Source organism: Vanacampus margaritifer, chromosome 9 (assembly GCF_051991255.1).
Source record: "Vanacampus margaritifer isolate UIUO_Vmar chromosome 9, RoL_Vmar_1.0, whole genome shotgun sequence".
In the NCBI taxonomy this organism is placed as follows: Eukaryota; Metazoa; Chordata; class Actinopteri; order Syngnathiformes; family Syngnathidae; genus Vanacampus; species Vanacampus margaritifer.
The window spans coordinates 7,843,144-7,870,263 of NC_135440.1; the positions used below are offsets into that span (position 1 = coordinate 7,843,144).

Below are 27,120 nucleotides of genomic sequence, written 5' to 3' on the forward strand. Positions count from 1 at the left end.
AAAATACATAGAATGTAAATGGTATACATAATTTAACTAACAGCACATTTCCAAATAAAGTACAATCAATCGTAATATTCTAACAAACCGAGGTTGAGTTTAAACTGTTTTTATTTTGATAACTGTACTTGTAGTTTCCGTTTTGTTTTAGCGTAATAGCGATCAATTTTACAGCTCCAAAAGACGGAAGACGGCCATGCGGAAATGCGGGTTGAACGTTACGGTTGGATGTGTTGCGTCCCTGCAGTGCAGTCTGGGAGCTGTCATTCCACTGCCTTTGAATATCTGATGATGATCTCATGGTTGGTGATTTGCACACAACGAGAAGAAACACCGGGGGAGTATGTAGAATATATGCAGCCGTTGTCTGCTGCTGGCCAAGAGACTAAAACGTTGTGAAATACGTGTCGGGCCCTTCCTCTCCATCCTCTTAGCAACCTGTTAGCAAACGTTAGCGCCCTTGCTAACGCTGTTACTGATGTGATCGCCCGTTTACCCACCGAACTGGGTTCATGTTTGAATGACACTTCTTGTCCACTAACCTATGACGGTAAGCTGTTTTATATAAAATGTATTACAAGTTCTCATGTATGTTAACACGTTCTACCTGAAACAGTTAGCTAATAGCCCCATCACACTCACTGCTATACATTATGGACTGCAATATTATGTGACCAATACAGGTGAAGGTACGTTCGATTATATATAGTTAATGGATTTTCAAAAAAACGTGCAATGACGGTGTGTTATTGGACCGCTTATTTGATTTAAAGTAGCGAGTTACCCCAATTGTATTGCCAATTACCTGTTTGTTTGTTTTTAAATTAGTTTTGGATGTCTTCTAAAATATCCAAAAGGCCATTTCTTATTGCCCGATTCGATCTTGTTACAGCCGTTTATTTATAAGACGCGGATACTTAATATGTTGGACCCTAGCTTTGTATTACACAAACCAAGCTTTTTTTTGTCAAGTTAGGTCGTCTTACATGTAATAAGTAAGTAGTCACATTCTATTAATTTTCCAAAAGTTTGTGATTATAAATTATGTCATTTATTCGGTTACGGACCCTCCATAAAATAAGCTGACGTTATTATACTGTCTTGTGCGTGAGTTGTACCTGTTTGACTATTTTTATCATGGCGTGACTGGTTCAAAGGAATACTGTACATTGTGAATCAGTGGTATTTCACATGCTGTCAGTCTCCAGCAGAGTACGCCATTGGCTTCGTTTTCAATTAACTCACTTAAGCCAACCTGGACATCAATAGCATAATGTAGTCCCCTATTAAAAGTATTGCATTGACCCGAGTGGTTCTTCGTTGTTTCAACTCTTATTTGCAAAGACTGTGTAATATTCCAGAAACAGGAGCGTACTCATTGTCATAAAAGTGAAAAAACAATATTTATATGGTCATGATTACTCAGGTGTACATTACAATATGGCCATGTCTGCCTGAGTCAGGCTTTGCTCTAAGTTTCTATTAGGCAGTTGACCTTACCTTTTTTGCATCATTGTCATCAAGCATTAACTTTGAATAACTAATTTATTGTATCCTTGTGTGGTTTTGAACAGGTGTGATGTCCACATGTATGCCCGGTGTTTGACATTAGCACAATAGCCACCCAGTAGAATGAATGCAGAGGAAGTGGAGCTGCTCGGTGACTCCAAGTACAGGAACTATGTGGCAGCGGTGGATAAAGCTCTTAAGAACTTTGAGTACTCAAGTGAGTGGGCGGACCTCATCTCTGCTCTGGGCAAGCTCAACAAGGTAATGATCTGACTTTGTAATTTTTTCAATATACAAATACAGAACTCAAAGCATAAACTTTTACAAAAAAGTTCAGACTCAACCAAATTATGTTTCCTCAAATTGCCACTAGGTGGCTGTTATCACATATAATTTGAATGATACCACCATTTACCAAGGGTAATGTTAAATGTTAAATTTGTATTCGACCCTGCGGCTAATACAAAGGTGCGGCTTATCCATCAGATCACAAGGGGGCGAACTATAAAGGAAGCGCAAGAGTGTCAGGCTGAGCAAAACAAACTAAGTGAGCGCAAATACAGTAGGAAAGACAGAACGAGAGTGAAACAATTTGCGCCCTCATTATGGAAAAGAAAGTAGCGGGAACCTGGTGTGGTAACATTAAAACACCTGCGGCTTACAGTTGGGTGTGGCTTATATGTGTAACAAACACAAGTTAGGTGGGCCTTATAGTCCAGAAATTACCGTACTTCTTTACCACAACACACACTACATACAGAGCAGACATGGCATCTGAAAACTGAAAGAGAACCTGTTTCTGTATGCTGTGCGGTCTTGTAGAGCAGTGTTTCTCGACAGGGGGTCCGTGGGCCCCTAGTGATCCATGATATAATTGCAAGGGGGCATGAAAATGAAATACCTTTTTGGAAAGATCCACTGAATCTGATATTAATAGAAACAGGATTATTTTTTACCCAATTGTAATTTGTGACTTTATCCACCTAAACATCTAAGTCCTGGGTAACAGCACCCCCACCTCTAATTCTATCTGTTTCACAATTGTAATTCATTTGAATTTTAGGAAGAGCTCTCACTCCCATTTTTAGTATTAAAGTTACTACTGCATGACACCGTTAATACAAACTGAACATGATCTGCATCCTTTTTAAATTATAAGCTCGCTTTTCGTTTGAGTGGGCATACACCATTCATTTTCTAATAATGCTTTTAGTGTTGTGGAATTTGCAACTGAAAGCTCAAAGAGTAACTAAAGGCCATAAATGCAATTTAAGATGCACTTTCTGCTATTTCTATGACACTGCAGCCTTAGCCCCCCAGGTTGATCAAAAATATGCAAGGGGACCAGGACCCTTAATGGTGGTTAGCCACTATTGTAGATCAAAAGCTGCTTAATATCTCAACACTTTCACTAAACCTCAAGGGACTGGAAAACAAAATAATGAACTGTGTTTTAATATCCTCTCAGGTATTGCAGAACAATGCAAAATATCAAGTGGTTCCCAAGAAGCTGACAATAGGCAAACGGTTGGCTCAATGCCTCCATCCTGCGCTGCCCAGTGGAGTCCACCGTAAGGCCTTGGAGACCTATGAGATCATCTTCAAAATCATTGGACCCAAGAGGCTGGCCAAAGACCTTTTTCTTTATAGGTAATTGTTGCTTTTACAGGTGTAAGGGAAGCTACACTGGACACACTGAACATAACTAACGTCACATCCTCTTCTACACTGCAGCTCTGGGCTCTTCCCTTTACTCACCAATGCTGCCATGTCTGTAAAGCCTGTATTGCTTGGCCTCTATGAGACCTACTACCTGCCTCTGGGCAAGACACTAAAGCCTGGTCTACAAGGACTCCTCACTGGAGTACTGCCAGGTCTTGAGGAAGGATCAGAATTCTATGACAGGTGAGAAAACCTATGGGTGGATTGATGGATAGATGAATGTGGGAGAGAAAGCAGATATTTTCACAATGTCAAATCATGCAAATCTTGAAATGCTCCAGGTGTAATGTCATATATTAAACATGATATTTTAGATAACCTTTTTCAGTACGTATTTATTTACTTGCATTTACTCAATAGAAACTTTGCCTTTGGGTGCGGTGTATTATAGTATATAATCAAATGCATTATAACCAAGCACTCTATCTTTGCTACAGAACCAACAACCTTTTGGAGAAGGTGGCAGCAGCAGTGGAGCAGTCGGCATTCTACAGTGCCTTATGGGGTAGCATCCTTACCAGCCCCGCTGTGCGTCTCCCGGGGGTGTCCTTTGTTCTGCTGCACCTGAACCGCAAGCTCTCCATGGAGGACCAGCTCTACGTCATGGGCAGTGACATCGAACTTATGGTGCGGGCTCAGTTTTGCAGGATGGTTGATGAGAGCCATCTTTAATATATCATATATTTTAAGTTTGATCCCATTTTTTTTTTAATGTCTGATGGGTAGGTTTTTAAGCCACATTGGATTGGTTCGTATTCAGTCAGTGCCTGTGAATGTAGATACGAATGTTGGTCTTGATGTTTACTGGCGACCATTTCAAGGTGTAGTCCACTTTTCGCCCATCGTTAAATAGGACGGGCTCCAGCTCCCTGCATCATTGAATTGGATAAGCAGTGTTAAAAATTGATGCTTAAGTAGAGAGAGGGACAGAGAGACGGACAGGTAGAGTGCTGCATCTTAGTAAGTGATAGTACCAATTATTTTCAAACACTGTACCGGTAGTTCTATTCTATTGCCACAATTCTGTGCTATGCGACATAACCTGAAAATGTTAGTTTGATCAACATTCTTAGCAATCAGTCAGTAATTGATCAATCACATCCATACCTAATGTATCCATACATCTGTGTATTTTCTGATCAGGTGGAGGCTGTCAGCACATCAGTCCAGGACTCGAGTGTGCTGGTGCAGAGAAGCACTTTAGATTTGATCCTTTTCTGCTTCCCCTTCCACATGAGCCAGGTGAGAACAGCTGTTGATGCCATCTGGATGAAAACTCAGGCCTTTGTACTAGTGCAATATGAAAGGTTTATATGTTTTTCTGTTGATGTTAGATCTAGTCGTTCTAAGGGATGTTTGTGTTTTCTTTTCCGTGTTGTGTGTGTGGCAGCCGAAATAAACCATTGACTCATATGAATTCACAACTACAGTACTTTCACATACTGTAATTTCTCATGTTATAATACACTTTCATGTAATACTGTATGGTCCCCTAAAATAACAACACAAAACTAGATTATTGTTTAATCTTCTTGTGTATTATACGCTCCCCGATTTTCTGGTATCAATGCTCAAAAATTGAAATATTTTCCAAATACTAATTAGATAGATATATAGTTCTTGTGTTCAGAACTTCAGACACTTTTTGTTGTTGTAAAGATGAGTTTTCTTACCTTTCTAAAAGTTTCATTTGAAAATACCTTTCTTGTAGCTGTTGTCGCTTAGCTTGAAGAAAAAAAAGTCCCAGCTATACGCCGAATGTTTCCTAAGTTGGCCCGAATTCATTGCAAAAGTGGCGATGTGGCGAAAAAGACTCATTCTGGAAAATACTTCTCACTGTCTTGTCTTACTGACTTTTATACAAAATGCAACATTGGGTCAGACATGAATGACCCTGTCATCGGGACAAATGCACTACAGGGACTTTTCATTATAGTTTGTTTGTATTTCATGTTGACTTTTGTTTTTTTAAATTCACTTTTAGTTAGTTTTTAGAGCAAGTTTGTTAGTTTTTATTGGTTTAATTTTTTTTACTAAAAGGCTTTGTTTTAGTTTATTTTTTAATTAATTGTAATATTAATTTCACAAAGTATTGTGTAATAAAGTAAAATAAACTTAAATTTTGCAACGACTGTTTGACCTTCCGTCTTCTGCATGGACATACTGTTCAGCAATACTGAAATAAATGCATTTAAAAAGAACGCTGACAACTCATGTATGATATTAAATGACAGAGATGAAAATGAAGATCTTATTTTTCCGCTAGAATTATAGATTGTTAGTTTTAGGAAGGTGTAGTTTAGGTTAATATTTGTTTTTTTAAATATAGTATTTAAGTTTTTATTGAATTAATGATTGTGTTTTTGTTTTTCACATTTTAGTTTTAGATATTTTGTTAGTTTTGGTAACTATAATAACCTTGGGCCACTCTTAACACACCTTTTTCACAACCCATAGGTACGAGTAAACAGTATGTCTATGCGATGAGAAAACATGTTTTCAGTTCCTTTCTTGCGATGTACTGCGTAATGTACACCCTCAAATTTGTAATGATTATTTTTTTTTGAAAAGAAAGTGCATTAATATCAGAAATGACGGTAGTATTTCTGATGGTAGTCTGTTTTTCATTAAGGGCAATTTCAGAGTTAATTTGACAAGACTTAGAAACTTAATAACACTTGTGGAGTTGTTGGTTGCAGTGTGAAAGGGTTTCTTGGTTGTGCAGTGTCACGTATTATGACAAATCAGTCACAATGCTTTTTTTCTGCTGTGCTCAGGCTACTCGCCCTGACATGATCCGGATCCTGTCTGCTGCTTTGCATGTGGTTTTGAGAAGAGACATGTCCCTGAACCGCAGACTCTACGCATGGTTGTTGGGTGCGAAATACACACACAGACCCCAGACCTTATAACGGGTTCACATTCATTGTACTTGACTGTCAAATGTAGACACACTTGTTTGCTTAATGTGAACGTATACACTAGAGGAACACATTATCGACCTGTTCATTCACAATGTTAACATAAGCTAAAAATGTTTTTTTATATGAAGCAACGCTAAATCAAACAAGACATTTTACTAGACAGACTGTTGGAATGCCAATTTCTGATACCCACACAATGTTCCTTTACTTCCTTATGCTAGCTACCCTTTTAAATTCTGAGAAACAAAAATGTGTTTCTGAGGCCATAATCTTATTTTGTTGTCTTTTGTTTGCAACTCATATTGGATACATATGCTGGTAAGTATGTAGAAAGCTTCATTCAAGTTGTTTTTAAAGTATCCTTCTATGATTGTGACAGTAACATTTCAACACCCCTTCATCTGAAATAACAAATAATATGCTAACTTAGTCTGGAGAATGGAATTGCTGGAACGTGAATATTTGTTCTCACTGTATTTGTTCTTCCAAACATGATGACTACCTCGCTATATGGACCGAGGTCTTGGGACACATTTTAAAGGTTGACTAAGTCAGAAGTTGATTTACAAGCTCTTTGTGCCTTACGCTTCAGTACCCTTGCTGTTGACTGTTCCAACACGATTGTACCTCTACACACAAAAGATAGATCAAGAACTTAACCAGCCCGTACAAAGTTCTGAAATCAATACGAAGCTGATCGCCCCAGATGAACTATAACCATGATTTTGAGTCAGGCCCATCAATCATTAATTCACGGGTGCGCGGCAAACCATCATCATCATCACTGCGGAAAAATCATGCATTTATCTGGATCATCATTTTCCCTATTTTCTGACATGTAATAGACCAAGCCATTAATGAATAATTATATGTTTGTGCATTTTCTGCATTTATCAGTTTCAAATAATGTCCTGTTTTTTGTACAGTAAAATATGGAAATTTGATTTTTAAAATGTGATTCATCAATTAATTGAAAACAAAAACAGACACTGACAGAATAACCAATTATTAAAATAATCGTCAGTGAGCAGCTTTGAAATTGAAAAATGTGCTGCAAATGAATGTGATCGGGATCGGAAAAGGTATTGGCGTATCAATATCGGAACTAGCAGCATGAAACCCGTAACGACCCGTATTTAAGTCCATATAGTGTTCTGTATAATTGCGGCTTTTGGCTTTTCAGGTCAATGTTTCTTGTAATGCTGCCTCATACACAAATTAAAGTTGAGCTGTTTCTTGTACAGCACAACTGTAAATGAACAAAAAGTACTTTTTCACATTGGGCCAGGTGGCTTTGAATATTTTTATTTCCTTAATAAATTAAAATCAAATGTTATGTTTTAATGTTATATTAATTATGATTTTTGTTTGTTTTTGTTGTAGGTTTTGACAACAATGGGGTGAAAACAGGCCCCCGCGCCACTCGACAGAGCACCCCAGAAGACCAGGCTAGCCACTATTTCAACACCTTCTCAAAAGACATGCTAGTCCAGGTGGGCCTTTTGCCTTTGATTACATTATAGATTAAAACAAATCTTGTCCCAGAGGATTTGACCATATTTAAGAGTTTTGTCTGTGTCTGTGTGGATGGCATTAATTTAGGCGGATCTTTCTTTATGATGTGGGTATTTTGTTATTTTTGCCAGATACATTCATCTCTTTTATGACTTATCCTCCAGCATTACAAATTCTCTTGGGTTTTTTTGCATGTCATGTTGCCTTTTGCGGCAGCGAATTCTTTGATGTCCACTCACTGTCTTTTAACTCCGCCATGTGCTCTGCTGTGACACTCCAGGGGTTAGAACACATAGAGCACAGAGAAACCAGAAGGCAAATCTAGTTTTAGAAAGTATTTTTGTTTTTGTCATTTGCTCCTGTGCCATCTGTTCAGAGGTACTTATTGGAACTCCATCCATTGGGAGAGGCTTGGCACTACAGGGACTCTTTTTGCAAGCTTCAGCTCATTATGTGGCAGACGGAGCGTGAACACACGAAAAAAAAAATGAGAGAAGGGGGTGGAAGATGTAATAGTGAAATTTGTTTAGCCAAATTTTAGAACAAAGGTTCTACAAAGTAATACTACTGGATATGACAAATGTGTTTCTTCTGTTTCATTGCATGTTTTTAGGCAATGGTGGGGATATTGCAGGGGAAAGCGCGAGGCGGCGAAGAGGAAAGCATCCTCATGCATGACCTCAAGCCATTTCGCATCCTCATCAGTCTGCTTGACAAACCAGAGCTTGGTAATAAACAATATGTCAATACCTACAGGACAGTTGGTGCTGTGAATCCATTAGGTTGTCCCCCGGTGTCCAGTTAATGTCTCGTATGCTTCTCTCATCAGGTCCAGCTATCTTAGAGGATGTTCTCATTGAAGTGTTTCGTACGCTGCACACACATTGCAAAACTGAGTTGGGCCTCCAAAACCAGAGTTCCTTCAGCAAAGATCACACACACCTTAGCAGGTTACACCAATCAACCGTTTCCTCTTTTGACATGTTTTACCATATTTTGAGTTGATAGTGTAATGCAAATGTTGGCCTTTTGATTCCTTTTTAGCAAACTTCGGGAGAACAAAAAGACAGCAGAACTGATTAAAACAGCCAATCTGCTGTTCAACTCTTTCGAGCCATTCTACATGTGGGACTATATTGCTCGCTGGTTTGAGGAGTGCTGCAGGTTTTTGATGTTTTTAATGTTTATATAATTGTATCATTGTATTTGTTGTGTTAAGGTGCACTCATTGATTAATCTCCAAAAGTTACATGATTTACTGATGCCTAATGTGATTCATTAATTTTCCTCACTTTACAAGAGGTCAGTGCAGTTACTGATTTTAATTAATATACTTTTTTTTTTTTTTTTTTTTTTACAGTCTAATTAAATATGAAATGGACCTTTTGTAGCAATGCATTTAATACATGGGTCTCAAACTCAATTTGGGGGCAGCCGCAGATAGAGTCTGGGAGGGTCTGGAGCTCATCAAGTATTCCACAAAATAAGAGTTCCGGTATTAAAAAAAAAAAAGTACAATTAAACTAATTTAATGTACTCCATCTTTACAAAGAACAGTTCGGAACATTACCACTTCTTAAGAACGTGAACAAGATTGCTGACCAGGTTTTGTCTCTCATCTCCCGTCTGATTTCTTGAGAACTGCAACTTTTTCTATGCATTTAATACGGTGGCCGTGTGCTCAACAAAAAAGACATTTCGTCTCCTGTTTTTTCTCAAATTGGCTGTTCTTGTCACCAACCTTTCTCTTCATGGCATGTTTTGAAAAAGATATGAGTGAGACTTGATGTCACTTCAGAATTATGTTGGGCTGAAAACTGTATGAGGCCAAGCTATGGCAGCCCATAAGTGTTTAAAAAAAAAAACTAAAACAACAACAAAAAACATAAAATGCCCTTTGCAATGAGACAGCAAAAAAGGTGGGGGCCACACTTACATTGATCTCTAATGCCAGGGGTGCCGGAAAATACCATCCTGCAAATGGCCCCCCGGGTTGTAAGTTTGAGACCACTGATATGAAAATATGAGGTATATTGATGGGGCTTTGAAAAACAAAAGCTAAACTTGTTAAAGGAGAAGTCAACCTTAAACATTTCTTGACAATAATATGTTATATGTGACCTCACTAGTCTAAACATGACATTCTGATTAATATTACACATTTGTGGAATATGAGTTACGCAGTAAAATTCACCCGTTTTTACCCATCTCAGGGGGCGGCCATTTTGCCACTTACTGTCGACTGAAGATGACATTACAGTCGCTCAGGCAACGACCAATCACAACTCACCTGTTTTTTGAAGCTACTGAGCAACTCTGATGTCATTTTCACTCGACAGCAAGTGGCGAAATGGACGCCTTTTGATATTAACTGCTGGATTTTGCACATATTATAGGCAAAAAAAATAAAACTGCTTTGACTTCCTCTTTAATGTATCATAATGTGGGGATGTTTGTGCAAACGGTTAGGTGAAATCATCTTTATTTATATAGCGCTTTCAAACAGCCATAGCTGTCAGATCAGCTTTAGAAGTCCCACAACGGGTGAACATGCATTAAAATTGCAAATTTGCACTGATGACAATCCTTGAAAAAGACATCAAGATTTTTCACTTGACACCATATGGCTTTTTTTGTAGGACGACACTGAATGTGCAAACCGGTATTCCAAGGCATGCTGGGAGTTTAGGTACCTCAGAGCTTTCCTTAATGGAATTCTGTCAGCTAGTTGATTTCCTGTTGGACATCGTTTCCTTGGTAAGTTTACTTGTATTGTGTTATTTATCTTTTGGTCTTTAATAGACCATCGTCCATCGCTCTCTTGTCTTCACGTTATTTTTGATTTAGCTGCCATCATGTACAGCTAAAGTCTGGTATAAATTATTCTTTCATTTTCGTATGTCCTGTATTCAGTTTCTCACATTTGAGTCATGTTTTTTGGCACAGTTACCAGTTTTGTATAATACAGTAGTTATTTCTGTATTTTTAGTTCATTCATTTTATTTCCCTTTAATGTACGGATTTTGTTTGTCTCTGTTTTCATATTTCTCTGTCACATTGCGTGTCTCTGTCGTCCTGCACCTTTCTGTGCATTGACATTCCCTTCTTTCCTGGCTCTGCTTGGGCTCTTAATACTTTGTATTTCTCGCCGTCTTCCCGACCTTATTTAGCTCATTCACATCCTTTGCTGTTTTTTGTTTAGTTCCCTTCCCTGAACAGACAATTCTTGGTCCTGGGATGTAACTGCTACTGTTAACGTCTGTGCCTCCGCTCTTGTTTCTTAGGTGTGCAACGCCCCACACAAGCACAAACATACTTGTGTGTCTATTTCCCTGCCAAAAATACATATAGCAGATTTGTAAATTGATGCACAGTTTGGAAATCTGCTTATCTGTCCTATATTTCCAATCGGAAAAGTTTGGAAATCATTGTTTATTACCCTGTTTCAAGAGTGTGTGTGTGTGTGTGTGTGTGTGTTTTGGACTCTGGTAAGAGTGGGATGTGATTAGTGCGCTGTGGCCTGTGCTCCGCTTGCTCCTGTCTGTTCAAACTATTTGCTCTTTCTCCCTGAAGCCTACTAGAAGCATGAGGGTAATCTGCCAGGTAAAGTACTGCTCTTTCCTGCTTTTTCACCTCATCCTGCTTCACTGAGGCTCTGATAGCATTCCAGCAACATCCCACCAACATCCATTTGACTTCTATTTCTACCAAGCTTTAGTGATGTGATCATTTCTTAATAAATGACCACTACTCTTAACTGAAAATAACAATCTCAGGCAATATAAGATCATACTTAAAGTTTGGTGTGGATCTTGCGACAATGAAATATTTGCCCTGTGTGTATGGGCTTTAATTGCATGCAATTTTATGCCATTGTCTTGCTCACATATTTTTCAAGAAATATGAATACCAGCTATGTTTTTTTATTTATTTCATTTTTCCTTTATCCTTTCCCCCCCTCAAATTTAGAAGCATTTTGTTTGTTAAACATAATATATGTATATATTAATATACATACAGTATATTCTATAACATTTAACCTCCTTGCACAAAATGACAATCAGGTATACAAGAAGTAAATGCACATTGCAAGTAGTACTTGTAAAATACTCTATAGACGGTATAACAAAATTAATAATTTTAATTACAGTACAAATAATAAATACAAGTGGGTATGATGGACCAAAACTAGAAACAAATACATTTACTGTAGTTGTTCCTTCATTGTTTTAACTCACCATAATGACTCCCAACACTCATGGTCATTTTTATTGAAAGCTGGGCATTATAGAAAATTTTGTTTGTCTGTCATTCGTCAGCGCCGTGGGCACACTAATGTCATCATCAGTCCAAGCTGAACACGCTGTAATCATCAGTCCATCATTTTTATTTTAACCACGCTTCCGTCGTCACTTTGTCATCTCTATTTTAAGACCGACAAACAATGGTGGGCATTCCGTCAGTAACGGATTGTCCATCAGTCCGTCATTCTTCAATTGTGAACAAAATGGGTCAGACAGTATTTGACCCGGTTAATGATGATTACACTGATGCACGAAAACCCACTTCCGTCAATGCTACCTACGTCCATCCTTTTTTAAATTCTCGTCATTCGGACCTCCGTGATGGACAGTCTTTCAGTCCTGACGAAATGCCCATTTCTGTTTTTTCTCTCACAATAATGACTCCCAACACTCATGGTCATTTTTTCTTATTCTGGAGTTAGACAAAAGCTGTTTGTGATGTATCAATGTTTGTCATTACATATTCTACTTAACATTTCCAGATTGTTGTATGTATGAGTCTATAATGAGAGGAGACAAGAAAAAACCTTTGAGTAATGACATGGTATGACATTGTAAAATCTATTGTCACCTACGTAGGAGACGTACATCGAGATCCAGACAGAACATCTTCCTCAGCTCTTGCTGCGCATGGTGGCTGCACTAACCTGTCACCTGCAGACCTTGGGAATTGGAGAGCTCACTCACTGTCTGCGACTCTGCTCCAAGATCCTGAGCAAAGTACAACCACCATTAGTGTCCCCTTTGGCCCTGCCCACAAGCCCCCAGGTGCATGGCCTTTCCAGTTCCTGTGGAAATTCTTCAGAATGCACAAAGGAGAAAAAAAGTGATATTAAAGTGAGTACAGTAAAAGCATTGACATATTCCACACGATTTACTGTTGTACATCCCAAATTTGATAGAAACCCTTCAGTTTCCTTTTAGAATCATTATTTTCTACATACACAATAAATGAAATTCAATTGATAAAAGAAGATAAAATACATTAATAATTTGTAAGAATCCAACCACAATTGAGTATAATCATAATCAAAATTGGTCTTGTGTACTAACCTTTTGTTGAGCAATGTAGTCATGGCTGTACAGCGGAGATGTCCAAATCCGGTCCTCAAGGCCCGCTGTCATGCATGCTTTAGATGTTTCCCTCTTCCAGCATGCCTGATTCAAATGATCAGCTCGCTCATCAGCAAGCTCTGCAGAAGCCTGATAATGATCCTGGTCATTTGAATCAGGTGTGTTGGAGGAGGGAAACATCTAAAATAAGCAGTACAGTGGTCCTCGAGGACCGGATTTGGACACACCTGCTGCATAGTATATTGTGTTCCCTTCAACATTAAATTGATACACTTAGATATTAAACCAATAGTAAATAAAAGCGAAAAGTAACTCTACATGAAGACAATCCAATCATGGCTTAAAGCAGGCTTCCCCTATGCTGGTCTCCGAGGGCTGGAGGCTTGCAGGTTTTATATTTCCGTCCTTCAATACAACTGATTCTAAAGATCAGGATTGTTATCAGGCTTCTGCAACCCTTTCTGATGAGCTGATTATTTGAATCAGGTGTGTTGGAGGACGAAAACATCTAAAGCCTGCAGGACTCCGGCTCTCGAGAACCAGTAGAATTTTTGACATCTAGTGGTGAACTAATAGAATGCAACGGCCTAAGTTATAAGTGTGTGCATTTTCAGAGAGACCACACTTCGCAAGCCGACCACCAGTTACTACGTTCACTAAGTTCTTCTCCTTTGGGTATTTGTAGCAGAAGGATGGAGGTGAAACATGTCAGCCTCCTGTAAGGTGTGGCAAGACCTATGTATTACAATTAGCGATTACTAGATCTACAATTACATATTATATTATATGGCACTGCACAGATGCAAAGGCCTTGTAAAATAGGGGAAGAAAAGAAACTTGATTCAACCCACCCCAAAAAATGTCAGTTCAAATCGGGATGGTGGTCCCACCAATGGAACGTCCTTCTCGTGCTCCCTTGAGACAAAACATTTGACTACTCATTGGCTGTCCTGGTCCCTACTTAGCATTCTGCTTTTTATAGTGAGTGCAAGCTCACTGTGGCATGATGTAAGTATTCAGTCAATCTGTCCCATGTTCAGAGATGAATTGGGCCACATTGACTGAGCTGTGCCCGTAAGGAGTACAGAGAAAGATGATAGTTAACCAACAGCTGAGCCCAGGTCCCATGCACTCTCTTTGGAAGTAGAGAAGAATAAAATAAATAGCCTGTCGCGATCTCCAACAGAGTGGAAAACATGCCACATACATCCAACAAATACTTTTAACAGACCCCCCCCCCCCCCCCAACCCCACACCCCCACCCCTTGGAGCATATGGATGATGTGCTACCCTACATGCCACCTGAGTCTGGGCTCCAAATTGTGCCTGCTGCCTTGATCAGGAGGAATCCCAGGACACTTTCATGCTCCCAATAACTGAACTGAAATAAAAAACAGAATTCTTACTTGTTGCACTTTTTGTTGTTTACATGTGATTGTGAATCTCTCGTCAGATGAACAGCTGTGGACAGCTGCTAAAAGTTGTAGCCCTTGTTCTTCATAATTTAATTTAAAGTCTCATCAAGAGGAATAATGTGTTGAATATATTTAAGATAAAAAAAACAGTTACCTTTAACTTACTGCTGATTATTTATTGTGTGGATTTCTTTTGTGTGTTGGTGGCTCGAATACAAAAATGCAAAAACATGAGGTTTTGAAGAGATTACTAAAGTGTCCTCTCCTCTTTGTCTCTCCACAGAATGTAACTCTGGGAACACATGAAAGTGGGGAGGTGTTCAAAGATGTAGAAAATCATCCCAATCGCTCATCTGAAAGCTGCTTCACAGACTTCATCCAATACCATGAGAATGGCCCAGATACAGAACAACCACCTCAAACTCACCCAACGCATAAGACAGGCATTCATTCCTCAGGCCCATCTCAACCTAAACCTGTGGACAAACCAGTCATGCAGTGCTGTTTGGAACACTTCCAGCAATTTCTTTCTCGCCTTATAACCTTGTATATAACTTCCCAACAATTGGAAACAGACGAGAAGGACAGAGGCCTCGTGGTACAGTCAACAAGCCTTGTATTAGAGGGTACCCAACCTGGTGTGCATCTAGACCAGACTGAGTCATGCTCGGACTCTGTGATGGCTCAGAAAGACTATGTTGCTGCTTTTACTGCTGCCTGCCAGCTGTTCTTGGAGTGTTCCAGCTTTCCAGTGTACATTGCAGAGGGAAACCTGAAGGCCTCACCCACACAAGAGCAAGAGTGTGGTAAGTGTCATAAAGAGCCTTTGTCTAAAGGTGTAACCAGGGCTTCATTAAAGTGGAAGTCAACCTTAAACATTCCTTGACAATAATATGTTATAAGTGACCTCACTAGTCTAAACATGACATTCTGATTAATATTACATTTGTGGAATAAGAATTATGAGGCAAAATCCAGCCATTTTTTCCCTCTCAGGGTGGCCATTTTGCCACTTGCTGTTGCCTGAAGATGACATCAATGTTGCTCAGGCAATGACCAATCACAGCTTACCTGTTTTCTGAAACTGAGCTGTGATTGGTTGTTCAGCTGTTTTCTGAAGCAGTTTCAGAAAACAGTTGAGTTGTGATTGTTAGTTACCTGAGCCCTAAGCAACATTGACGTAATCTTCAGTCGACAGCAAGTGGCAAAATGGCCACCCCCTGAGATGGATAAAAACAGCTGGATTCAACCAGAATTTAACGCAACGCAATATTAACCAGAATACCATATTTAGACGACCAGTGGGGCTGCATAGAACATATTATTTTCAAAATAATTTTTGGGGGGTTGACTTCCCCTTTAAAACCTTTCACTAGTGTTGTCAGGCTTGCTTTGTAAAAGTACATGAGTGTGAACACTTGATATCAGTTCTTGTGCCAGGGTTTGAAGTGTCGTAACATTTTAGAGAGAGTAATACACAGAAGATAAGATTGGTGATGTTGAAAAGTTATGAGACCGGGAAACCACATTCACCACACTTCAATTAATTTAGTTTCACTTCACCTACAGCAAATAATTTTGTAGTGATTATTTAAATCTACAAAGATAAGATATTTCAAACCCTAAATACACAACAAAGCTATTGGCTAAACAGTTTGTTTTTAATAATTCAGTCACAGTTCATGTTATCGGTGTGTTAACGTGTGGCTTTAGCTCACAGTACATACACCTATTTATGAAAGACATTACAACTTGTGTAAACAACATAAATATGTTGCACTTTTGTATATTTAAGCATTTGTTTCCCTGCGTATGTACAGAGAGCGAGCGGGGGTTTCTGCCGGAGTGGCTGCAGGCATTGATGGATGCCACCTGCTTGGCTAGCAACTTCAGTCTTCAAGGTGTGGCTATTTCTCTACTAATGGACCTCGTGGGACTCACCCAGTCTGTGGCCATGGTGACAGCTGAGAGTGTGGCATCCAGCGGCAGCTCTGAGTCTGCCCAGCCCATGAGTCCCAGTCAAGGTCGAGTAGCTGTCGTCATCAGGCCCCCACTCACTCAGGGAATTCTTAAGTACATTGCAAACAAGACAGACTTCTTTAAGGTAATACTAATAAGGGAACAACCATTTGAATTTCCCCCCAATTTCCCTAACTCTCTTTAATCTGCTTGTGCATAGAATGTGGCTCTGATCCTGTGGGATCAGTTGAGTGAAGGAACACCACAGCACCATCAACGAAGTGTGGAGCTCTTCTATCAGCTCCACAACCTTGTACCTTCTTCCAGCATCTGTGAGGATGTGATCAGCCAGCAGCTCATGCACCGTGACAAGGTTAGTGCGGTGAAAATCAGTTCAGTCTCACACAAACACTTGTCTCAATGAAATCCATGCTGAAGTATAGTTTCTTTCAGAGAGTTCGGCTAGAAGCCCATGTGAAGTTTTCTGTGCTGTGGCATTTGACACGAGATTTAAATATCACCAAATCTTCTCCTTTTAATCGAACATTTGACAGGTTGGTTCAAATACAGTTTTCCTTTTCGGTGCTCTTGGCATTCTTCTAATTTTTTTTATTTCATCTTTTATTTTACCCGACAGATCTCTTTTTATCATGCTAGACAGCCTTAGTTATTGGGACCCTTGTACAAGTTCAGTTGGCCGGGCATGGCTTAATCAGGTCCTTCAGCGACATGACATCGCTCGGGTGCTAGAGCCCCTCCTTCTTCTTCTACTGCACCCAAAGACCCATAGAGTTTCCATTCAAAAAGTACAAGCCCAGCGACACTGGGCCCATGTCTTTCCTAGCCTGTCTGAACACGAGCCATCGGAACCTATAGACACTAGAGACTCAGGCTTCTCTGAAAGTGAGTAGCCTTGTTTTAATTTTGTACATGATATATATATATATATATATATATACTCTACGTAAATATTAGTAGATGTGACTAATAATTTTTTTTATTCTGTTTTTGATTTCTATCATTAGACCTCAGTCATATCCAAGTGGACAGGATGGCACAGAGCGATTTCCCAGGTCTGGAAGTCGGTGACATGGAGCCATTTTGTCTTACCGTTAACCCTCTGAGTGACAGTCTGTCTATACTGAGTCTAAGCAGTGAGAATTTACAACTCACTAGTGGATTTCAGCCTGCTGACCAGCAGGAGGAGCCCCATTCCTCTGAATCAACTGGTTCTCAGTCCTCTCCAGTGGAAAATCAAAGTTTTGATGAGCCAGAGGCTGTAAACAGCACATCCAACAGTTCAGACCATCAACCTGCTTCTTCAGATTATATGTCTGAAGACTCATTAGAGGGGACTGTTTTCTCTGTTGTAAATGATCTTATAGAAAATGTTGTGAGTTTAGTAGCTGAGGAGTCTGTTGATGTGCCAATGCGGTCTGAAGACTGGGCTCAGTCAGACTCGGAGAGCACTTGTTCAGAAACATCCACGGCTCCCCATCTTGACTCCGGACCTCCTCATACCTCCAACCACCAGACGCTGCCAGAGATGCTGGCTGAAGGAACACTGGAATTTCTTGGGGTCCCTTCAACTGATGTTGCTGTAGAAGAGCAGCACAGAGAGGGTATCATCCGTCACAGTTCCTCACCTTCCATTGTCACATTACCTGACAACTCAGACCCAACCATTTCAGACCACAATCTGCAGGTGGACAACTCTCAAGCACGCAAACGAAGCCATAGCAGCACCCAGCTCAGCCTTAAAGGCAAAATCATGGAGAAATTGGCTGACAAATCCACAGGGGCTAAGCCTAAAACGAAAAAGTCCAAAAGGAAAGAGGAGGAGAGACGGAGAAAGGCAGCAAGCCAGGCTGAAAAAACGCAAACACCCAGTATATTCTTTGGGGATAGCCTAGATCTGGAGAACTGGTATAGCTGTGGGGAAGGTGAGGTATCAGAAATTGAAAGTGACATTGGCTCACCCAGTGGATGTTCAGGTGGGAATGTTGGAGGTGTTAGTGTCGCAGGACGTAGATCATCGTCCGCCCCACCTCGCTTCAATATCCATCCTCTCTACCAGCATGTTCTTCTATATCTCCAGTTATATGACTCCTCCAGGGCCCTGCATGCACTTTCGGCAATCGCAGCCATGCTAAGGTCTGCTCCCTCAGGGTTTGTAAGTGCTATCTCCACTACTAGCATCAACAACACCTACACCCCCCAGCTCTCTTTGCTCCAAAACCTCCTAGCTCGTCACAGGGTCTCTGTCATGGGCAAAGACTTCTACTGCCCCATCGCACAAGACTCCCACTCCCACTCATTCCGCAGTGCCATGTATCTGGAAATCATCATATCACTCTGTCTATACTTCTTAAGAAGCTTCTACTCTGCCCATGTAACAGCAGGCCCTCAGGACTTGGCTGGAAACCGGGCCATGCAGCTGACCAGTATAGAGGTATTAACTCTTCTTTTCAGTGAGCTGGCCAAAGTCACAGGGGGCTCAGCAAAGGGATTTGCTAGTTTCATATATGATGTTCTGTCTAAATGTAAAGTTCAGAAGGTGGTACTCCATTGCCTGCTCTCCTCTATATTCAGCGCACAGAAATGGCATGACCAACGGACGGCCGGTGTAAATATGTCCACAGTGGAGGAAGGTCTGTCTGAGGACAGTGTTATCAACTTGTCAGAGGATCAGATGGACAGTTGTAGTGCAGTCCAGTCCCAGCTACTAAGACTGCTTCAAAGTCTAGTTGTACTCGAGCACAGAGTTCTGGTGCCGGTCGAAGAAGGAGGAGAACCTGGGGCAGGAGCTGCGGGAGGCGTAGGAGCAGGCAGTAGCACAGGAACTGGATTTGAAATGTTAGGTGGAGAAGTGGAGCATGTCAACCCTCAGCAGCCAATGACATCACTACAGTACCTTCATGGACAGCCGATCACAGCACAGGGCATGTTTTTGTGCGCCGTCATCAGGGCACTGCATCAACACCATGCGTGTAAAATGCACCCTCAGTGGATTGGACTCATCACAGCCACGCTGCCATACATGAGGAGGATTCTAAGAAGGGTGGTTGCATCAGTCACTCTGCAGCTTTGCAGGAACTTGGACAATCTTCTTCACCAGTACCGCTATGAGACTGGGATTACTGACGCCAGGTACTGAGAATTATATCCTGGATAGCACAGTCAATATGTGTATTGCATGCATTATTTAAATTGCAAATGCAGCTCAAACCGCTTAAGGACCGGTGACAAAAATATTAAATCATATTGTATAAAATTCAAGAAGTTATTACAATATATAAACTGTACAAAGATCAAACTAAATTTTGCTTTCTCAGGCTACAAACTGCATTTTCACATGTAAGTCAGGTTTTTAACACTAGGTGGCACCTTAGGCCTTGGAATGAATGCATAAATAGTATATACAGCCCTGGGTGAAGCAACCATGTTTTGTAACTAAATAGGGTTGCATATACATCTAATCTTTCTTTTATGCAGACCCCAATGGATGGCTGTCTGCATTCCTCCTGACCTGTTACTCACAGTACTGGAGGGAATAACTGCAATCATCCACTACTGCCTGCTTGATCCCACTTACCAGTACCACCAGGTGAGGGTTCTTCACACCGCCTAATTAAAGTACTGTAAACACAACAACCTTCTCGCAAAATGAATGCTGCTGAATACAGTATTGTTGTCTACCTAATTACTCTGTATGATGAACATCAATATATCTGTGATATTTAGCATTATTATTAAGTGTTTAAAGCATTGGTGAGTGTTTTATATCCTTTGTCAGTTGCATGTGAGTGTTGACCAGAAGCACCTGGCTGAGGCTCGTTCAGGTATCCTGTCCATCCTCCACACTATCATGTCCTCTGTCACATTGCTGTGGAGTGTCCTCCATCATGCTGACAGCTCTGAGAAGCCAGCTGCTGCTTCTGCTGCTTCCACTTCCAACATCAATTTGGGCTCCACTAAGGTACATGAAAGTACAATACTGTATTTATGACCTTATTACAGCCAATTAAGAATCATATTTACAATATTTCTATATTATAAGATTGGAGGTGTCTGACAACGCAGGTGTATTTAAAGTCTAATTTGTCAATACATTTATAAAGAATTTACATATCAATCGTGCATTACAGCGGTCATAGGTAGTGTTATGTTGAATGTGTGTATAAACTTGTGGGTGGTCTGACCTACTGTAACAGTATAATATCCACAATAATTTAAGGTAGCTGGTAGCTGCGCATAATATTAAAAGGTTTCAACAGTAAACACTTAAAACCATTAATGGCATTAATGATGACATTAAAGGAACTTTGTGTGCATGTTTTTAATGCTCCTATAACCAAGTCTCACTTTATATATAAGTTTTTTCCCACTGTTTTGGTCAACCTTGGTGTTTTAAAGCAGCCCTCTTTTTCACTGCTTTGGTCATTATCCTTTACCTGCACGCTCTCCTGTTTTGAAGAGAGCGCCGGGAGGAAATTATGGTATTACACTTTTTTTTTTCATCATCACATTGTCTAGATTAGTGGTTCTCAAATGGGCTTACTTGTACCCCTGGGGTGTACGTAAAGGCACTCCAAGGGGGTACGTGGGATTTAAAAATAAACTTAAAAGTAGCACCAAGGCAAAATGCTTTAGGAATAATTTAATTATGTAAATACTTCAGTAAAATCTAAGTTCATGAAATGTTATTGAATGTGGAATGGTTTGACCCACCCCGTCATATGCCACCTAACATCACCTGTCAATCATTTAAAAACTTTATTTAAAATTGTGATTTATTTTGGAGAACAAATCCTATATATGATCCCAAAGGAGGATAGTTATTGGTGATAGTATGTGCATTGATTTTCATAATTTAAGTTAATTATTATTGATTAATTTAATAATTTGATTATTTTTATTTCCAAAAAGTTCAAGTAAGACCACTATACAAATGAAGTTCCAAAGTTAAATCAGACAATGATAACCAAAGATTCTAGTTTAAGTCTTGTTTTTCAACCAACAAAGCTTTGCTCTGGTTAAGGGGTACTTGGTTGTAAAAATATTTCACAGGGGGTACATAACTGAAAAGGTTGACAACCACTGGTCTAGATGTAGTGTTAGGACATGGCTGGGCTAAGGTGTTTAATATAGCCTCTAAGACTGAAATATAAATTTAAAAAACAACAACATTATTAATGATCATTTATTGTTATTATAATTATTTTTTAGTTTTTTTGCTCTCCATAGGACTTTATTACACATCGCTTGCTCCTCTAGGAAAGCTCATCAAAGACATAGACATACTATGCAGTTACTACGAAATTGACAACATTAAAAAACGGCAATCTTTTGTTTATGTAAGGCCACTATCATGCTATTCTGTATACTGATGCTTATAATGCTGATGTGATCGTTTTTAAAGTTCACAGATAGGACATAACAACATAATTCCTCCACTTGTTTTTCATCTACAGAAAATTCGTCAGCAAATCCTTGAGCTGCTTGGCCCAATCTCCATGAACCATGGTGCTCACTTCATGGCAGCCATTGCCTATGTTTGGAATGAAAGGAAACAGGTCAAGACTCCAGTCAGAAATAAAGTGGGTGATGTAAAATTTAAGTGACATAAATGTATTTTCACTCGCACTGTTTATTTTTTATTTTTTATTTTTCTTTACTTGCAAAGTTTAGTAGTGTTTTTAGCATACTAATTCAACGTGTTTTAGGGTTTGAATGCAATTGAGAGCTATTGGCCTTTAGAACTATTCAGAAAAAATGAATACCGTACAACTTTCAACAAAATAGTCCAGAGTTTACTACCACTAATACGAGTTATGTACAGTTCTTAATACATTTATTAGACCACGTCGTACACAGAAGCATTACTGTACTGAATTCACCAGCATTTGAGCCGGCTCACTAAGCTTAGCAAAGAAGTCTGAAAATAAGATCAGATTCCATATCAATCTTATCAATCCCTGTCCGATTAGAAAAATTAAGTAAAAAAAAAAAAAAAAAAAAAAAGTTTACATTGAAAACAAAAACAGGATGTACTGGTATTTGTTCAGTTTTATTCAAGCCAAGTTTATTTATATAGCCCTTAATCACACAAGAGTTAGAGTCAGAAGAGAGTTATTGTAAAACATTCTCTGCAGCAGGGCGATTGGACCTTCTCCTCTGTGGTTCCCTGGCTGTGGAATGCCCTCATAGACCGCCTGAGGGCCCCACAGACTTTTTATGCATTTACACGAGACCTTAAACATAATTTTACAAAAGCCTTTTGCTAGGCCCTTCTTTTTAAAAAACAAAAAAAACATATTTTACTCTAGCACTTTTGATTGCTGAAATATAAAGTGCATTATATTCACTATTATTATTAACAATACGTGTTAGTGATCTGTGATCAGCTTACATCAGCCACCAATTGAAAGTGAAAGAAAGTTGAGAATATGGCTATAACAAAACCCTTACATTTGGTGGTGGTCTAATACATATGTTAAGATTTAAGGGAAAATAATATTTGCTGCAAAGTATTGACACTCTTCAAAGATAACTATAAAATGCTTAAATTATCTCTGTACTTCTGCGATTGGCTGGCAACCAGTTCAGGGTGTACCCCGCCTAATCCCCGAAGCCAGCTGGGATAGGCTCCAGCACCCCAGCGACCCTTGTAAGGAATAGGCAGTTCAGATAATTGTTGGATGGATGGATATCTCTGTACTTTATTTGTCACAGTTATACGAGTTGAGAGTTTTGCTTTGGACTTTCAGGTGATTCCTGTAGCCAGTGATGAACAGTTACTGCTGGTTGAGCTGGTTCGCTCGGTGAGTGCCATGCGCACTGAAACGGTCATGCACACAGTGAAAGAGGTTCTGAAGCAGCCACCGGCCATCGCAAAGGACAGGGTTTGTGTTGTAGACTTTGTTGCTATTACTACCTGGATTAACACAAAAATCTGTTGCATTTTATACATGGGCATTCATGACATTACTTGGGACCTTTTAGAAACACCTTTCTTTGGAGGTCTGCATGCTGCAGTTCTTCTATGCATATGTCCAGAGGTGAGTTTATTATATATCAGTACACGGTGTATTTACACAATACTGTACATCAGTTGTAAATCTGCTGCTTGCACACTCAAACAGCATGTGTTCTTTTTGTCCCAGGATTCCTGTATCTACTTTAGTTGATAGCTGGCCTTCTCTGCTGGCTCTGCTGAAGGATTCAGTGCAGTTAAGCCTGCCTGCCCCAGGACAGTTTTTAATACTTGGGTTGGTTTCTCCTTCTTCACTCCTATTTTTATTGTTTATTGCATATTGTACATCACTTCATTTTATAAGACTCATTACAGCGTATATGTAAGTGTTTGTCTAAATAAATTTAATTGTTGAGATTTAACCTTGGTTCACTATGTTATATTTTACATAGTCCCTATTTTCATTTCTATTCTTTAGTGTTCTGAATGAATTCATTTTGAAGAACCCTAATCTGGAAAGTAAGAAGGACCAGCGAGAGCTCCAGGTTGTAACTTCAGTTGCCTACATTTTGCATTATGTCTCTTTATTTGATTCAAACATGTTATTGCTGTCGGACAGAATCCTTTTACATAAAAATTCACTTTTCAGAAAACCATTACAATTAACAGTGTGCTTGTCGAGCCGTTAGCACTGAATCTACAAGCCATTTTCAACACTTTACATTAGTCAATATTTTTTAGGCATAACAGACCCACGTGGGGAGTGACCAGTAGTATTGATTAGTGATTTTTTTTTTTTAATGACCAAATTTGGACATAGGAGGTTTCTACCCGACTGCTGATTATTATCTTGATTTATTATCCACAACATTCCATCATTTTCATGAGCTGTTTTTGTTTGTTTATGACTTGATGGTGTTCAGGATGTGACACATAAAGTGGTAGAAGCCATCGGGACAATTGCAGGTTCGTCTCTGGAGCAAACTACATGGCTGAGGAGAAACCTGGAAGTGAAGGCCTCTCCTCAGATAGTTGTGGACGGAACAAACCTTGAAGCAGACGTTGAAGGTTTGCTTCCTATACTTATGAAGCACACTGTATACTTCTTACACCATTTTAAGTGTTCTGCAGGGTGCAGTCCAGCTAAAGCAAGTTTAAAATAGTCTGAAAAAAGACTAGTTGTAAAGGACTAAATAACATTAATAATGACTTGCTCATGTGAAGCTTTGAATTAATAGAAAAAAATTATCCAGAGCATGTGCTCGTTAGCCCCTGCTAATATTTTATATGTGTGTTTTGTAGATTTAATGCTCACAGTTATGGAGGCCTCCAGCTTCACCCCATCTGTCTACAGCGTTCATGCCCTCACGCTGCTGGCTGAGGTAAAACATTTGTATCTGTGGTTCTGCTCCATACTCCTTTCTCAGGCTGTCAGTTCATACTGTTAAACACTATCTAGTTATTTTAATCATTCATATTGTTTCAAACTGTTTATTATCAATATTTAGTCAGGTTTCTCTGCAGTGGTGTGAGGTTTTTTTTCTATACTATCCTGTAATCCTGCACTTTGATCTGGGAAATCAAGGTCTTGAACCGAGGTTCCCATGGTTGCAGGTGATGATGATCTTAACCACTCGGTCACGGCTTAAAGTGATAAATCATGACACAATTAATTAGACTTTTAGGCCAGTGCACCCTCCCTTGCTCAAATTCTGAGGTGTAGATATCAAAATAAAAGTAGCACATACTTTTGTTTTATTTTTACTTCATAAAGGCTGCAAGGGCCATTCAATGGCTGTGGATAGAACGGATAGGTTGGGCCCTACTTTGCCAAGATGTGCTGTAAACCTTTAAGTGAATCCATGAGGTTGGTGGTTCGGTTATAAAATGAGCACCAAACAACAGCCTCTAGTTCTCATTTATACAATGTTCAATTTTTTTATTTCCCCCCCTACTATGCAATAGTGTTGTAGTTAGTGTATTTGGCCGCATCCTAGAAATTGCTGTCATACCTGTCTACAGGAGCCTTTTTAGTCATGTATGTATACTGCTCAGCAAAGATTATTTACAACCATAATAAGTCCAACAATATCCTAACATAAAAAGACCACCTTGTTTGCTAGGCACCAATGTTCTATTACCGTGTTTGGACTTACACAAACAAGAGTTCAATTTACCTGGCCTAAACAATTGATGTATGTGCTCAGAGCTGATAAACGGCCTCCACCCCATTTTCATTTAGTACCATTTATTCTAAGTAAGGAAGCCAGAGTCTTTCCCTGCTGACACTGGAGTGGTGGGACACATCAATAATTGTTAAAAGGTCTATAAATCTAACCTCTTTGGTGCTCTGAAGCAAGCCTGACAAAACACTAACTTCAATCTTTCCAGATATACAGGAGAGCCAATGCATCAGGTTCATCTTTCTTGTCCCACTGTTTTCCACTTCTGTTTATACATAAGTCCATTTATTCTCTGCACTTCACTGTGTCACCATAATGCTGCAGTGCAATTTGTAATACTGCTGGCAGTCTAGGCACTTATTTAAATCAGCTGAATGTGTAAAATCAAATCATATTTAGAGATATTTTCTCTGAGTGCATACGCAGTGAAAGACTTTGTTGAATTGATCGGCAGGTGCTGGCTCACTTGTTGGACATGGTGTTCTACAGTGATGAGAAGGAACGGGTTATACCCCTGTTGGTCAATATCATGCACTATGTAGTTCCCTACTTGCGTAACCACAGGTAAGAACATGTCTGTTTGTGTGTGCACAATGATTAATACATCTCTGTTGGGTGTTTTTGCCTTCAACATAATTTTATATTGCTCATATGTGATGCTGTTATACATAACAAATATACAGACGAAACAAAGTACAGTACAAGAAAAAACATTTAGTCTATTAAAATTCCAACTACCAAAGCTGATGATAATAGTGCATTCTCTTGATCCGTCTTGTAGCGCTCACAATGCTCCCAGCTACCGGGCCTGCATCCAACTGCTGAGCAGTCTAAGTGGGTACCAGTACACACGTCGCGCCTGGAAGAAGGAGGCCTTTGACCTCTTTATGGACCACACCTTCTTCCAGATGGACTCATCTTGTGTCAGCCAGTAAGTAAGAGTCAGTGATTGTGAACCAGGACCAAGTGTTTTCTTCTAGGTCCATATTTCTGCTTCATATTGAAACTAGTGTGCATCACAAACAAATAAAAATATTTAAAAAACAAAGGAGTTTAAAGTGAAATTAACAGTTTTTATTTACTGTAATAATTCACATGTATTTATTTATTACCGGAGAGAATATTGTTTACATTGTATTAGAGGTAGAACAGAGACTTAAGTTAAGTAAAATATGATGGACAGGAGACGCATTTTTGCATTGTTTATGAATTTTTTGTTTGTGACTGTCTAATATGTATGTATATATATATATTTTTTTTTTCAGCTGGAGGGCAATCATTGACCATTTGATGACTCATGACAAGACCACATTCAGAGATCTTATGAGTATGCTTTATTTTTTAATTAGTCATCATCATTGCAGATTGTCTGTTATAGTAAATGCACCTGTTAGTGATCATTTATTGAGACTATTTTTACCTAATTGGCGCTCACAAGGTCTTGATTGTTTTCCCTTAGTTGAAATCACATTATATAACCTGTGCCATTATAAAACTTTTCATTTTGCTCCGCAAATCTCTTCAATCTTTACAGGCTGG

At 39.4% G+C, this 27,120-nt stretch overlaps 1 protein-coding gene across 3 annotated transcripts in view; it reads left to right on the forward strand.

The window, feature by feature from the left end:
- Window positions 1-198: 198 nt before the first annotated feature.
- dop1a (DOP1 leucine zipper like protein A) overlaps window positions 199-27,120 on the forward strand; it is a 29,934-nt gene continuing 3,012 nt past the window's right edge. The window contains exons 1-32 of one of the 3 annotated variants that reach the window (XM_077575415.1): window positions 199-550; window positions 1,575-1,770; window positions 2,978-3,159; window positions 3,244-3,414; window positions 3,669-3,858; window positions 4,375-4,473; window positions 6,009-6,108; window positions 7,539-7,648; window positions 8,284-8,398; window positions 8,500-8,620; window positions 8,715-8,834; window positions 10,310-10,427; window positions 11,244-11,273; window positions 12,554-12,811; window positions 14,747-15,269; window positions 16,284-16,567; window positions 16,643-16,795; window positions 16,876-16,976; window positions 17,060-17,325; window positions 17,448-19,572; window positions 19,918-20,029; window positions 20,219-20,401; window positions 21,897-22,022; window positions 23,193-23,327; window positions 23,428-23,483; window positions 23,589-23,693; window positions 23,877-23,943; window positions 24,322-24,466; window positions 24,701-24,780; window positions 26,036-26,145; window positions 26,363-26,512; window positions 26,847-26,908. In XM_077575415.1, the coding sequence (XP_077431541.1) occupies window positions 1,633-1,770; window positions 2,978-3,159; window positions 3,244-3,414; window positions 3,669-3,858; window positions 4,375-4,473; window positions 6,009-6,108; window positions 7,539-7,648; window positions 8,284-8,398; window positions 8,500-8,620; window positions 8,715-8,834; window positions 10,310-10,427; window positions 11,244-11,273; window positions 12,554-12,811; window positions 14,747-15,269; window positions 16,284-16,567; window positions 16,643-16,795; window positions 16,876-16,976; window positions 17,060-17,325; window positions 17,448-19,572; window positions 19,918-20,029; window positions 20,219-20,401; window positions 21,897-22,022; window positions 23,193-23,327; window positions 23,428-23,483; window positions 23,589-23,693; window positions 23,877-23,943; window positions 24,322-24,466; window positions 24,701-24,780; window positions 26,036-26,145; window positions 26,363-26,512; window positions 26,847-26,908 (6,535 nt within the window). In that variant the 5' untranslated portion in view covers window positions 199-550; window positions 1,575-1,632. The remainder of the gene's footprint in view (window positions 551-1,574; window positions 1,771-2,977; window positions 3,160-3,243; window positions 3,415-3,668; window positions 3,859-4,374; window positions 4,474-6,008; window positions 6,109-7,538; window positions 7,649-8,283; window positions 8,399-8,499; window positions 8,621-8,714; window positions 8,835-10,309; window positions 10,428-11,243; window positions 11,274-12,553; window positions 12,812-14,746; window positions 15,270-16,283; window positions 16,568-16,642; window positions 16,796-16,875; window positions 16,977-17,059; window positions 17,326-17,447; window positions 19,573-19,917; window positions 20,030-20,218; window positions 20,402-21,896; window positions 22,023-23,192; window positions 23,328-23,427; window positions 23,484-23,588; window positions 23,694-23,876; window positions 23,944-24,321; window positions 24,467-24,700; window positions 24,781-26,035; window positions 26,146-26,362; window positions 26,513-26,846; window positions 26,909-27,120) is intronic. The other 2 variants (XM_077575416.1, XM_077575417.1) reach the window with 2 other exon arrangements.